Source organism: Brachypodium distachyon, chromosome 5 (assembly GCF_000005505.3).
Source record: "Brachypodium distachyon strain Bd21 chromosome 5, Brachypodium_distachyon_v3.0, whole genome shotgun sequence".
Classification (NCBI taxonomy): domain Eukaryota; kingdom Viridiplantae; phylum Streptophyta; class Magnoliopsida; order Poales; family Poaceae; genus Brachypodium; species Brachypodium distachyon.
The window spans coordinates 26493589-26507866 of NC_016135.3; the positions used below are offsets into that span (position 1 = coordinate 26493589).

General features: G+C 56.9%; 2 protein-coding genes and 1 long non-coding RNA gene across 3 annotated transcripts; 1 reads left to right on the plus strand and 2 right to left on the minus strand.

Moving 5' to 3' along the window:
- Positions 1 to 3339: 3339 nt before the first annotated feature.
- LOC112269480 lies at positions 3340 to 4765 on the minus strand. Its single transcript, XR_002961323.1, has 2 exons — positions 4540 to 4765; positions 3340 to 4417 (listed from the first exon to the last, which is right to left on the minus strand). It is a non-coding gene; the product is annotated as an uncharacterized LOC112269480 (long non-coding RNA).
- Positions 4766 to 8301: 3536 nt separating this feature from the next.
- Positions 8302 to 9370, plus strand: LOC100844517 (acanthoscurrin-1). Its single transcript, XM_010242248.3, has one exon. It carries the CDS (start codon positions 8651 to 8653, stop codon positions 9101 to 9103), a length of 453 nt encoding a protein of 150 aa, XP_010240550.1. The 5' UTR covers positions 8302 to 8650; the 3' UTR covers positions 9104 to 9370.
- A 1793-nt stretch (positions 9371 to 11163) lies between these two features.
- On the minus strand, positions 11164 to 13617 carry LOC100845041 (subtilisin-like protease SBT1.7). The gene has a single exon (XM_003579374.2). The coding sequence runs from the start codon at positions 13615 to 13617 to the stop codon at positions 11374 to 11376; it is 2244 nt and encodes a 747-aa protein (XP_003579422.1). The 3' UTR covers positions 11164 to 11373.
- Positions 13618 to 14278: the final 661 nt, after the last annotated feature.

Sequence of the window (14278 nt, forward strand, 5' to 3'; positions counted from 1 at the left end):
GAATCGGGAAAGAAGACCGCTCGCCGGAGAAAGGCTGGAGGACGTGGTCCATGTCGATGCCGCTACATCTAATTGCGGCGATGGAGCACTTGTTGGCGTTGATGCGGAGGCCCGTAGCGAGGCCAAACTCAGAGAGGATATGCAGAAGAGTAGCAATCTCATCGCAGATGGGGTTGATGAAGATGATGGCGTCATCGGCGTATAGGCTAGAGCGAGGGGAGACCTCGCGCAGTGGCAGGGGTGAGAGCATCCCCAGCTCCGTGGCGCGATGGAGGAGGCGCTATAGGGGATCAATCGCGAGAATGAAGAGGAGCGGTGACAAGGGGTCTCCTTGTCGGAGCCCACGCCGGTGAGGGATCGAGGGGCCGGTGGTGCCGTTGAGAAGCACGGAGGAGGAAGCCGTAGACAGAAGAAGTGAGATCCAGTCTCGCCAGCGTGCAGGGAAGCCAATGCGCTGAAGGAGCTCGAGGAGGTAACCCCAAGAGATGGAGTCGAAGGCCTTGGTGAAGTCGAGCTTTACAAGGAGAGCCGGCTTATTTTTTTGGTGAAGAGCCCGTGCCGCGTTTCTAACGAACAAGAAGTTATCATGGATGCATCAGGACTTAAGGAAGGCGCTCTGAGAGGTGGAGACGAGATCGCCCATGAGAGGCGCCAGGCGAAGGGCAAGCACTTTGGAGAACAACTTGGCGAAAGAGTGAATTAAGCTAATTGGCCGTAGGTCGTGCACCATCTGAACCTGCGCTTTCTTTGGAATCAGACAGATGAAGGCCGAGTTGAGGGTTGCAAAGTTCCCCCCTGCAAGTCGGAAGAGGTGGTTGAAGGCGGCAAGGATATCCAACTTGATGATGTCCCAACAAGAGCGGTAGAAGGTGCCGGTGAAGCCGTCCGGGCCAGGAGCTTTCTCCGCAGGGGAGGCTTTGACGGCCTCCCAGATTTCAGCCAAGGTGAACGGATTGTCGATACCTGCCGGAGCAAGCATCGGCATATGAAGCTCATCCCACACAATAGAGCGGGAGCGGCGATCGTCGGAGCCCAGAACAGAAGAGAAGTGTTGGTACAGGGCGAGCTCCTTGTCGTGGTGGGAGATGTGAAGACCGGAGTCGGAGGCAATTTGATGCAGAATTTTTTTCCGACGTCTAGCATTGATCTTAATGTGAAAACTTTTGGTATTGGCATCGCCCTCTTTAAGCCAAACCTAACGAGATGCCTGCCGTCTGCGGGCACGCTCGACGGCATCTAGACCTAGGATCCTCACCTTGAGGGCACGCCGAAGATGGAACTCAAGTGACGAAAGAGGACGGCAGCCTTGAGCTACGTCTAATTGGAGAACGATTTCCATCGCGAGGTGCAACTAGAATCGGGAGTCGCTGAAGATGCCTTTGCTCCAAGACCGCAGTGCACGGGCAGCCCGCCCCAGCTTGACTTGGAGGCGGCGAAGAGGGTTGATCGATTGCACATCCTCGCTCCAGGCGGCAAGCACGACGTTCCCGAAGCCAGAATGCCGGGGCCAGAAGTTTTCGAAGCGGAAGCGTGCCTTGCGTGGCGACATGCTGAAGTTGGCGAGGAGGAGCGGGCAATGGTCAGAGTGCGCAGTGGACAGGGCGTGGACGGCACATGGCGAGAACAGAACATCCCAGGCGGCGTTGCAAAAAATACGATCGAGCTTAAGTAAGGTTGGCTGCTCCCGCTCGCTGTCCACGAGAAAGGACAGTTGACACAGCGCAGCTCGAAAATTTCCGCCTGGTCAATGGCCGCACGAAACTGGCCCATAAGGCGACGGCACAAATTGAGGTTATTTTTGTCGCGAGCCTCGTAGATAAGGTTGAAATTACCGGCGATGATCCAGGGCTCCTGATGGCGTGGGGAGATATCCTTCATCTCCTGGAGGAAAGCAGGCTTGAGGGCGTCGTCTGCCGGTCCGTACACGGTGGAGAGAATGAAGGCAATCCCGGAGTGGAGGAGGGTGACAGTTGCGGTAATCGAAAAGCGAAGAACCGTCGGGTTGGAGATGGCCACAATGTTGGGGTTCCAGAGCAGGGCAGCGCCCCCTCTCGTGCCATCAGCCGGAAGGCAAATGCACGAATGACGAGAAGGGCCGGTAGTCTCGCAGGCGAAGGCTGTCGGTGAAGGCAGCCAGCTTTGTTTCCTGAAGACAGAGGATGCCTGCATTTGATGCCGACGCAATCTCACACACTGCAGCACGACGAGCAGCATTGTTCAGGCCGCGAACATTCCAACATAAAATTGGGCAAATGTTGTCACTCATTGGCAAACAGAAAAGAACTCTGAATAAATCGACGAAGAGCAGAATAGCTAATACATAACTCCATCCAGTCATACATGAAGAGATGATCCCTAAACAAACAGCCACAAAAAGATCGTCGGAGAAGAACGGACCACACATCCTAGCATAACACACGTACTAGCCGGCAGAAGGCCGGGTGTCGCCGAACTACAGTAGGATAACTAAACATGGGAAACTAAGTCGCCGCAGTGGCGGCGCTGACAGCTGAGGCCTTGGTGGCGGCGCGGTGGAGTGCGTCGCGGTCGACCCTGGTGAGGACAGCAAGCCCGTCGATGTCGACGGCGGAGAGAGGCTCGCGGAAGCGCTGCACAAGCACGGCAGCCGCAGCGTCCGTGCCCTTCTCGTCCTGGTTGATGGCGGAGAGCTCCTTAGCGAGGCGGATCGTAGCACGTTGAGCCACCTGGGTCGACGACGCCTTGCTGGCCTGACAAGCGCTGCGCCGCGGGTGGCCGAGGCCACCGCAGAAGCCGCCGCAGGAGGAGACGCCCCAAGGATCGAGCCGGCGGAGCCGAGAACAGGGAGCGAACCAGGTCGTTGAAGGCCATCGGGTCCGGGGTCGCGGTGATGAGCACGAGCAGGTGCATGCTCGCCGCAACCCGGCGAGGGGAGGCCGAGCGGGGAGGGACTGAAGGCCCTACCCAGGCCGAGGCCACGCTTTCCCGCCTCCAGCGCGGGGAAGGCAAGCGGCGAGGCCATCACCTTGTCGCAAAACGCATCGACCTCGTAGGCCATGGGGTCGTTGTCGCGTAGGGGCCAGCAGATGTCAGCGAGCTGTTCCGAGGCCATCAGCTCCGCCAGAGGGTCTTCGCTGGACTGCGACGTGGACTTGGCTGGTGACGCGGGAGGCAGAACGGGCGCAGTCGGAGAAGGTGGCAGCAACGCCGAGGCCACCGCGGCCAGGTCCAGATTGTTCGACACGAGAAAACACTCCCTGAGGAGGGGTGGAGTGTATCTCTACGCACCGGGGTAGGAAAAGGGAGAGATATAGCGTGTGTATATGTATGCAGGCGTGCCAGTGTATCAAGATACACAAATAAAAATGCAGAAAAAATATTTTATTAATCCCAAGGATAAACAAATACAATTCCTGAACGTGTTGCGCTCCGTGGCCTACTAGCGCGGCCAGCCTGACTATGGCGATTGCGGTCTCCTGGTCCCCGGGGCCTCGGAAGGCTCCCGGTTAATTACTCCCGCGGGTTTCGCCGCGAGATACCTCCGATTAAGCCACATGGTTGTCGTCTTCAGTCTTCGCTTCAAGTTCCCATGCATGAGGAAGAGGTGATGTGTGTGTGTGGCGGCGGCAGAGTCCGTGTCCTCGTCGGTACACGCGCCGCAGGGAGCATGGCCTTTGCTCCGGCCATGCCCGCCTGCCGTCATGCCTCGTCGGTCTTGAACGGCGTAGGTGTTGTAATTGTAGTAGCATGGGCCCTCTTCGCTTGGACTTCTTGACGATCAGCAGCTTCATCGGGTAGGTGACGGGTGTCCCGTGGGAGTATGTGATTGGTGGAGACCGGCACCGATTTAAAACCGGCACGCGCACTTGTCGGCGTGGTTGGCACAGCCAGCGATGACACCTTCAGTCGGACGCCGAGTTGACACGGCGGTCATCATAGGTGTCGGCATGCCTTCTCGTCTTGGTTGAACCGCAAAGCAATGGGCGCAGCACCTCGTCGTCTTCACGCGACGGCTTAGGGACTGCACGCCGGCAAGTCCGCTGAGCATGATGACAAGCTCCATCTGCCACGGCCCTTGATGACGTGCCTGCCGATGAACCCTTCCTCTGCCTAGCTTGATGGCGACTTGTCGTTGATGACTTGATGGTGATGGATTGATGATAGGCCCCGCTGGCGCCGTGGTAGGCTGCAGGAGCCGTCTAGCTCCATCCACCATGGTGTCGACGTCGTGTTGTTGTTGACGGCGACGGGCTGCAGCTGTTAGCGAGCTCCATCCTCCGCGATGCTGACGTCGTGTTGTTGTTGACGGTGACGGGCTGCAGCTGATGGCGAGCTTCATCCTTCATGACGCCGAGATGCCGCGAGCCACACGCTGACGAGCTCGACGAAGGGCAGTGACGCTAATCTTCAGTGCTCGACGGAGAAACCTTTGGGTTTCCTGTTGGTAACTCCGGCCATGCGACCGTCACCCCCGCCTCAACTCCAGTCGTGCAAGGAAGAGATGTTGGGAGAGAGAGAGGACGAGAGGGACAGAGAGAGAGAGTCAGCCAGGATCCTCACCATTAGAGAAAAAGGCCATGAAAGTTAGCTTGCTGTCGACTTGCTGCTTCACGTCAACCTCCTGGCCGGCTTCCTCCTAGAGGTGGCCTTCACTCCTGGCCACCAATGCTTAATCTGCTAGCTTGATGCTTCTTGTAGTTTCTTCTCCTTTCCGATTGAGCGTAGCTTCAGCGTGCTCTGCTGCTTCTGCGTGCGCCCTCGGAGTTTCCTCTGTGTAAGTCTCCCGTGTCCAGGTGAATCCTTCTCGAGCGCTGGCATCTGTGCCTTTTATAGGCAGCAACTAACAAGCCGCATGCAGCGATGGATAGCTACGAGCTCCGTGGTCCTCGGCAGAAGTCATGCGGGAGGCCTTATCTCTTCTACCGGCCAGCTGAATAATCTCCGGATGGCCTCTTATCTGCTCTCCCGGCTGGTACATGTATATATCTTTTTCTCGTTGGATTGATGGATAGCTAGCCGTCGGCCGTCGTGATAGATGAGCAACAGTACGCATCATATCACTGCATGTACGTATACAAATATGACGGGTACGTAGTTTATGCATGGCGAAAAGGAGTCTTGGAATGGCCTTAACTGAATATTTAGAAAAAATACTAGTCGTCCGGCCGTATACGAGTACATCAACTTCTCCAGGTTACGCGTACATACGTTTATACGTACAGCATGCACATGCAGCTCTGCCCTTCTTTTTTTTTTAGTTTGATTGAAGTGATTAATACTACGATACAGATCAATCAATACGTGTAAGAACACACTAATCAAATGATCCTTAGCTAGCTGATACCTCCATGCAAGTACGCATGAAAAAACTGAGAGCATGCATGTATGCTGCTTCTCAACCAGTACCATACACGTACGTACATATGGCTTATACTTCAAATGAACAAAATTCCATCGAACACAGACGTTGTGGCAGGGGGGCGTGCGCTGGAAGCGGAGGCGGCGGTGGCAGGGCCTCGCAGGAAGCGAGCGGGGCCAATGGCGCGGAGTCGGCGTTGTCGCGGCGACGATGGCTGACCGGGGAGCGGCTGCGGCGGCGTGAGCCTCCCAGGCCAGTGGGAGCCGGGATGACGGACTTGCCGACGAGGCCGCGCGTCGGGGCGGGGTCGCGATGCTGACCGCGGTCGTTGTCGTCGCCGGCATCGTCCCGGCGGACAAGGGGCGGCGCGATGCGGCAAGGGTCAGGCAGACGACGCCGAGCACCCGAGCGAGTCTCCTCCCCGTCCCGCACACCGAAGTAACAGTAGGGCTGGACGGCGGGCAGCGGCGCAGCCTCCGTGCTGGAAGGCATGCGGGCGCTGACAACAGTCCAATCCTCCACCAGATCGATATGGATCAGAGCATTGAAATGATTACCTTCAGGAGCAGGGGCGACCTCACGACGTGGAGGGGAGTAGCCATGCATCTCCTCAACGCGGCCGGCGCCGTCAGGGAAAACGGTGAAGGTGTGGGCGCTGGGAATGCGATCCAAGCTCTAGCACCACACCCAACAACTGAAGAGCTTGGTGGTGTCCCTGGCAAAGGTGCGGCTGTCCAAGCGGTCGATGATGACGTGCGTGCCGAGTACCGACTGAATTCCCTCGACGGACCAGAGCTGCAGAGGCAACTTCTCAATGCAGAGGCGCACATGCGGGGGGTAGGTCTGAAGGGTGCCGTGGTCGGATTCACGCCATGGTTGCAGGAGGAAGGTGGTGCCGTCGATGTCGATGCGCCCGAGAGAGACGGCGCGGTCGCGGTGGAACGGGTTGTCGAAGTGGATGAAGAAGTCCTCGGGATGTTGCTTGGTGATGCGCAACGCGTGCGTCGGGACGTCCAGGACCCGCTCCATCTCCTTGCCGACGAGGATCGGGCTGGCGGCATGCAGCGGAGTGACAGCCTTGACAAGGACGCCCCGACTCCGCAGCGAAAACACCTCCTGCTCGATGGCGTGGGAAGCCATGACGATGGAGTGGGTGGAGCCCGGGCGATGCAGCGCAGGCTTGGGGATGACGCGGCTCAGCATGGCGGCGGTCGGGGGCAGGGCTGGGAAGCGGAGGCGTTGGCGAGCAGGCAGGTGACGGTTGGAGGCAGAGGAGCTTCCCTTACAGCGCCCCGAGTCAGTCGCCAGATGGCCCCACGCCCAGCAGTCGATGCAGCGCGGAGGGTCTCGGCAGTGGGCGCGGCGCTGGTCCTTGCTAAGGCAGCGGAAGCAGCGGCCGCGGAAGCGCCTTAAGAAAGCCTCGCGGTCGTGGGGAGTGCGGCGCGGAGCACCAGGCGGCGGCATGGGCGGCGTGGGGCACCGGTCCAGAAGCGTTGAGGCGCTTCTTCTCCGGCTGTGCCTCGAAACCACTAGTGCCCACGAGTTGCCGTTCTCGGCCGGGAGTGGAGAAGGCTGGGACGGGATGGAGCCGACCACGACAGAAAGAAGGCGGGGGCGCTCCTCGACCTGCTGGACAAAGGGAGAAGGCGTTGACGAGCGGGGAGAGCAGCAGGAGTCCACGGTCCGCGAGGGTCCCAAGGAGAGCTTACGGGGCGAGGCAGTCGGCGGACCGGCAGACCTAACGGAGGAGCGACCAGCAGATCTCGGAGATGAAGCACACAATGAGCCAACGGAACTAGACGAGCCAATGGATTGTGAGCGGTGGCGAGCCATGGCAGGAGAAGGACCAGTGGACGGAGGGGGCAGCAGGATGGGGTGGCCGCCACGGCCGGAGTGGCCTGTGGTGCAGTCGGGAGGAGCTCAGCTCAGCTCAGCTCTTCCTCTACCTTCCGAATGTATTTATATATGACATAGTATATAGATGTATTCAAATTTAATCAAAATTAAGACATTCTTTGTTGGACAGAGCACGTAAGAATTCTTGTATTACTACGGGTAATTAAGTCGTATCTTCAGCTCTTCACACACATGTAACTTCAGTTCTAGATCTAGCCTGTTTATTATTAGGACCCCTGATGGGTCTTGAGCGTGTCGACGCGCATGTGGTCCAAAAAAAAACACGAATGAGTCGGAGTTGACTTTTCATCTTTATATTATCCGTAACAAAAAAATACAGATAATCGATTTTATATTTCTTTTCCTGCTATTCACAGTCTATAATAAGCCATGATACAACTGATCGAGCATGCCTAAATTTCACCATGGAGCATGTAGTAGTGCAACGACCGACAGCTTAAACTAGAGTAAGCAAGGCCGTGGCACCCATAATTAGGACCAGCGGCGACCTATCAAATTCAGGCGCTAATTAGGCCTTCCTGTACATGCCAAAAATATCTCCCATCACCATCCAAACTTTTTCCGGAGTACCGACAACGTCGACCACAACCTCTAAATCGGCATGCATTCAGCAATGATGGTGGAAAACGGAATCCATGGGTAGCTAGAAAGCACGCACGCATGCTCCTGCTCACCAACAAATCTATTGATGATATACGCGGTAGAGGCAGTATCAGGCATCAGCATCTAGCTACGGCGCTGCCTTGCTTTAGGACTAAGTTTTGCAAAGTTATATGCCATGCCGTCTTGTCTTTATCCAGAAAAACAAAAAGATATATATGCCCTCGGATGCACCCATGCAGGGATAATAATAACAATACAAACAATAACTGGATTTACAGTTCGCCAAAGGCCAATAGCAATCCATGGACCGTCGTACACGGCACGAAACCAGGGGAACATTTTTTAGCATTTTTAGAACTAGTATAGCAACTCTCGAACTCAGGAGGATCTCCAAAAGGAACGAAGCATACGATTTTTGTAAGCGAGGAAGAGTCGTTATCCAGCAATAGCTAGTTTCACCAATTGCGAGTTGTTTTCCTTCTCCGCCTGAATTCTTCTCGTCTCCGTAGCTGCGTCGTGCGAAAGGACAAGATACCCGGAAAATTCCTCCGGGGCCGGGGGGTCGAACAGTCGCCGGTTTGTAATTTCTCGCAAGTTGTTGTAGTAGGCCTGAACTGCTGGAGTACCATATAAGTTTATCGTACCGAAGACTTTGACTTGGCGAGCCTTCAAGAGATCGGTTCTCCGTTATCTCCCCCCACCTTTCCTCCAAGCTCTTCCCCGCAGCTTAGTTTCCTTCTCCCGCATCGTGTTCTCGAGCTGCTCTTCTTCTTCTTCCTCGGAGCAAGCAGAATGGTGCGGCTGGGGGCCATGAGCGCCCACCCGGCCGCCTTGGTCGTCCACGACCTCGGATTAGCAAGCCCCGGCGCGCTCGTGTTGTTGGCGCTCGTGGCCACGGTGGCCGTGGCAGCCGTGGCCGCCTTCGGGTGCGCCAAAGGAGCGAAGAAGCCGCGCCGGAGCAACAACGACGTGTACTACTACGGGCAAGGGTACCCCCCGCCGCCTCCCGCAGGGGCCTACGGCTACCCGGCGCAGCAGCCCGGCTACGCGTACCCGCCGCCGCCGCCCAACGGCGGGAAGCAGGGGCGCGGCGGGATGGGCGCCGGCGCCGGGCTCGCGCTCGGCGGCGCGGCCGGGCTGGCCACGGGCGTCATCGTCGGGTCTGCGCTTAGCGGTGGAGGAGGGTGTGGTGGCGGGTGCGGCGGCGGGTGTGGGGGCGGGTGCGGCGGTGGCTGCGGCGGTTGACGGTGGTGTGTGCGTGATCTTGTTTATTGTCGTTGCGTGGTCGCCGGCCGGTGGCCGGCTGTTGTCCGGAAGTGGTTAGGCATACGTTGTTGGACTTTTGAGAATTGTGGATATTTTACTTACTGTTTTACTATTTTAGTGCTCCATTGATGTACAGTCGCGTCCGATCTGCATGTTTGTACATCTGCTTGGTTTCGCTGCGCGCGTGGCTGTATTTTGAAGTACTTATCATGATTTGGAATGGAAGTGCCCCGATCGTTTCAGTTTTCTTTGTACTAACAAACACAATATTCTGTAACTTCGTGCCGGCAGAGATGTACTAGAGTCGACGATGGCAAGGACGGAGTATCATGCTGCCACGAAAACAACTGACGAGACGGACGTAATGTGTGATCAAATGTAGGAAGTCAAATCATGCATTATGTATGCCTGTGGGCCTGTGGCCGGTGCGAGAGCGAGGTTGCTACACTAACGCATTCAGTTCCAACTCCGATGCTGGTCCATCGGTGCCACGCTACTCACTCTTGGCGTCTAGCTCCGGCGAGAACACGTGTCACGAAATCAGGGAAAATTTTATTTCACAAAGGGGAAACAGGGGAATCCGACTTGATTTACGAGTACGTGCCTCCTAAAAGAACTGGACGAGGAGTTCTTGTCCGAACAATTATCTGGAAATTTGGAATGTCGTTTGTTACCTATCCGGACTCCAGATCCAAACACACGCCTAGAAATACACACAAACAGAGGATTCGGTTCGATCGTGTGAGTTCTGTCCTGTTGCGTGCGGAAGACAGATCAATAAGGAAACTCGTCGAGATCGCGCTCTTTGCAAGCCTCGTAATCTATCCGGCCTGCGGATTAATTCCTCAGGAGATCGAGATCGATCGAGCGATTAATTAACTAAGCAACAATGGTGAGGATGGGTCCTCCTTCGGTCGCCCAGGCCGGAGTCCACGGGCTGGGAAGTTACCCCGCATTGACCGTGGTCTTCGTGGTTCTCGCGGTGGTCGCGGCGGCTGCCATGGCCGTCTTCGGGTGCGCCAAGGAAGCCAAGAAGAAGAAGATCAAGGCGACAACCAAAAGCAGCGGCAGCGTCCCGTACTACTGCGGCGGCCAAGTGTCCGGCACCCGCAGCACTAGCACTACTACTACTACGGCGGCCAAGCCCAAGGTTCCGGCGGTACCCGCAACACCACTGCCGGGGCCTGACATGAGCCTGGCGATGGCCGCCATGATCAGCTCCAGGGCTGCAGCTTCGTACGGAGGCGGCGGCCACGCTCACTCTCACGCGCACGGCGGTGGCTGTGGAGGCGGTGGGCATAGTCACGCCGGCGGCGGGGGATGTGGCGGCGGCGGAGGAGGTGGCTGTGGTGGCGGCGGCGGCGGGTGCGGCGGCTGCTGACCGTGATCGATCACGCTGTGGCTGTGTGTGTCCTACTAAGTTGGTATCTGTGAGCATAGTTTAGTTTAGTTTAGCTCGTGATCAGCGTGTTTCTGCATCATCTAGGAGTAGTACTTTTATTACGTGAATATGTATTATGTTGTTAAAAGGCATGATTCGAATCAATGTGCCTGCACTGCGTGTGTGTGTATCTTTTTTTTCTGGTAACACGATTAGTGGACTAGCATGCATGAATTTCGGCTGTTCAGCGCCTCGTGCGGCATCTTTGATTCTTTCCCTTCCATGCATGTCACGTTTATATCGTTTTGGACCAAAAATATATATGATCAGGCTAGCCTAGCACACAAAGGTGAAGTTAGCGGTGGTAGCTCACAAAGCCATATGCGGCATGCGGGCGTCGCTGGAGATCGTACGAGACGATGTGGCTCCACGAAGCGTAATTAATAAGTGCGTCGTAGATTTACCGGCTAACTTGATTATAAGACGACCTTGATTGACAATGCGCTATCATCGATTTTCATGGTTTTCTGTTAATTAACAGAACAAGCTATTTTCCTAGCTTAGAATCTCCTGTTTGGAAATAAATAATCCTCATCGCATCGCATCTAACAGATCATGGAACATTCAACAAACAAGCAGCTGGAAAAGTCAGTAGTCAGAACCTCAAAGATTACCCTTTTCTTACAAATTACTACCTCTGATCCTAAATTTTTGTCGTTGTTTTAGAGGATCGGAAGGAGTAACAAGCTAGCTAACTCAAAACATAGCACGTTACATTTTTATTCGAACTCAGTTACTCAAACGTGTCGATGTAAGGCGTAGAACCAGCCAAGTAGACCGAGAGGCAACTCGATCTCTCGGAGCTAATCTAGCGCGGGGTGTAGCTAATCGAGATGGGGCTCCTGACGGTGTGCTTGTCCGACACCCAACGGATCGAGGCCTGCACCGGCGCGGGGCTGGCCTCCGTCGCCCACGAAAACACGAGCACGAGGAAATTCTGCGTCGGGCTCGCCTCGCTGAACCAAAGCACGCTAGGGGTAACGGTGACGTTCACCGAGCTGCCCGCCGGCACCTCGATCACGGCCTGGTACTCCGCCGGCGACTCTCCGACGAGCTTCGCCGTGCGCTTGACAACCACCGGAGCCAGCTCGCTGCGGTTCGCCGGGAACGTGACCGCGATGGACGGGTAGTTCAGCTGGCTTTGCGAGATATTCGGGACGGCGGAGCAGTTCACGGGGCTGCGCGCGATCACCGAGACCTCCTTGTCCGTGTACATGCCGCAGAGGTAGCCGATGTATTCAGCGGGCGCAATGTCGTAGATGAGGCCGGGGTCCATGGCCTTCTCTGGGTTGACGTGGCCGGCTCCGACGGCGAAGAGGTCGGCGGTCTGGTGCTGCTCGTTGAGTATCGGTGTGCCGGAGCGGTCGTTGACATCGGCGGTGGTCATGATGGCGGACTTGATCGCCGCTGGCGACCAGTCCGGGTGCTTGCTCTTGATCAGCGCGGCTATGCCCGCGAGGTGCGGCGTGGACATGGACGTGCCGGAGATGATGTTGTAGGTGGGCCTGAGGTCGAACCTCGGTGGACCGACTTGGGATGGCCAGGCGGCGAGCACACTCACGCCGGGGCCAGTGATGTCGGGCTTCAAGATTCCTGGGTTTTGGGTGCTAGGCCCACGAGAAGAGAATGAAGTGATTGCCGGCGCCGGCGACGTGCCGAGCACCGTGCCTTTGAAGGCGATCTGTGCCGTTGGGTTTGTCGTGGAGTTGATGTAGGTCATGATCTCCGCCCCGGCTGTGTAGCTGACGTGCGACGCCGGGAGCACGTGTGCGTCGGCGAGCGTGCTGTAGCCGTCGAGGAGCTGGTTGGTCATGATCATGCCGGCACCTCCGGCTCTTAGCACCTCAGCTCCCTTGTCGACCCTCCCAACACCACCGCCGCGTACGCAGAGCACAATCTTGCCCTTGACGTCAAAGCCGTCTAGCGAGCCGTTGCCGCAGAACTGTGCACCGGGTGTCGAGCTCGCGCCAGCGTAGGCCAGCGCGACAACCGCCGTGGAGTTCGGCTGGAACACCGACTCGCCGTCGAAGGAGGAGCCGTTCCCGAGGATCACCTGGGCGAGGATCAAACGGTCCATGGTGCTGGCGGCCACGGTGAGCATCCATGGCGCCTCGTTCGACAACGAGGTGGGGATCGGGCCGGAGTTGCCGGCAGCCATGCTGACGAAGATCCCCTTCTCTGCGGCGGCGAACGTGCCAATGGCAATGCTATCTTGGAAGAACGGAAACGGCGGCCCGCCAAGCGACATGGATATGACGTCGCAGCCGTCAGACACGGCGGCGTCGATGCCGGCGAGGATGTCCACGCTTGCGCATCCTTCACCGGCGCAAACCTTGTACATGGCGACGTGTGCGCGGGGAGCCATCCCTGACGCGTTGCCGCTGCCCTGGTCAAGCACCTGAGCGCCCGGAACCACAGCTCCTGCCGTTGTGCTCGTAGTGTGCGTCCCGTGCCCTACCTCGTCGGTGGGTGGTGCACGGGGAGATGGGTCGGCGCTGATGAAACTCTGGGCACCGATGAGCTTATTGTTGCAGGCGGAGCCGTTGAAGTCGCATCGGCCCTTCCACTTGGCCGGCGGGGGAGGCATCCCTGCGCCGCTGAAGGAAGGATGGTTAGGGAAGACGCCGGTGTCGAGCACGCCGATGATGACGCCATCGCCGGAGCCCACCGTGACGTTCCTCCCGCCCAACGGCGTGTCCAGCCCGAGGAACCGCGGCGTGTGCGTTGTCTGCACCTTGTAGAACACGTTGGGGACCGCGGCCACGAAGCCGGGCATGGCGGTGATCGCGTCGAGCTCACGGCGGGTCAGCCGCGCCGCGAAGCCGCTAGCGACGTGGTGGTATGCGTGGAGGAGACGGCCATGGCCGTCCTCCGGGAGGAAGGACTTGTACCATGTCTTCCGGTCGTCGGCCGTGCCGAACACGTGGTTCTCGTCCTGGTGCTGCACGTGGACGATGTACGTGCTTAGCTCCTCCCCGGTGCCGGCATCAGCTAGTGCGAAGAGGAGGAAGGGGAGAAGGGAAACAAGCATGGAGAGCTTGAAGCTTCCCATGGCTGATGATCTGGTGCAGTATAGCACGTGTTCGTGCATGGGCTTTATAAAATGGGTTGCCCCTTTAAATTACACATTCTTGTTGTGGCTGTACGTACGCAGGCATTGGTGTGGTGGTCGAGACAATGGAGCTTTTTGGAGCGCAGAATCCTTCGGGGATGTTTGCGAGGAAGAGACCCAGCAAACGGTTATGGATTGTCGCTTGGGAATGACCGTTTCCGTATGCGCGAGACAAGCTGGCCGAAGAACGATCGGTAGCCTAGCTGCACTACAGGAGAGAGATGGCAACAGTTTTTTTTTTTTTTGAGTGCCGACAAGAGTTTAGATATGGGCCGCATCTGGAGGCCATCTTTCGCTAATCTCTCCACTGCAGCTATAGGAAAGCATGGCTGTGCTGGTGGTGGGTCGGGCCTAGGCCTCAGTGCCGACAAGAGTTTAGATATGGGCCGGATCTGCAGGACATCTTTCGCTAATCTGACCTTAGCGACAGGTACTGACATATGCTTGCCTTGGAATTCGCGCAAAAAAAAAATTCGTGACTGCTGAGTTCTTTTGACAGCACTAGGGACGAACAAGTTCTTTACAGTAACAAAAAAAAGTTAGAATCCAAGTACAGTACTAGACGCGCAATCTGTATCCCTTTGGAACTCGCGCAAAAAAA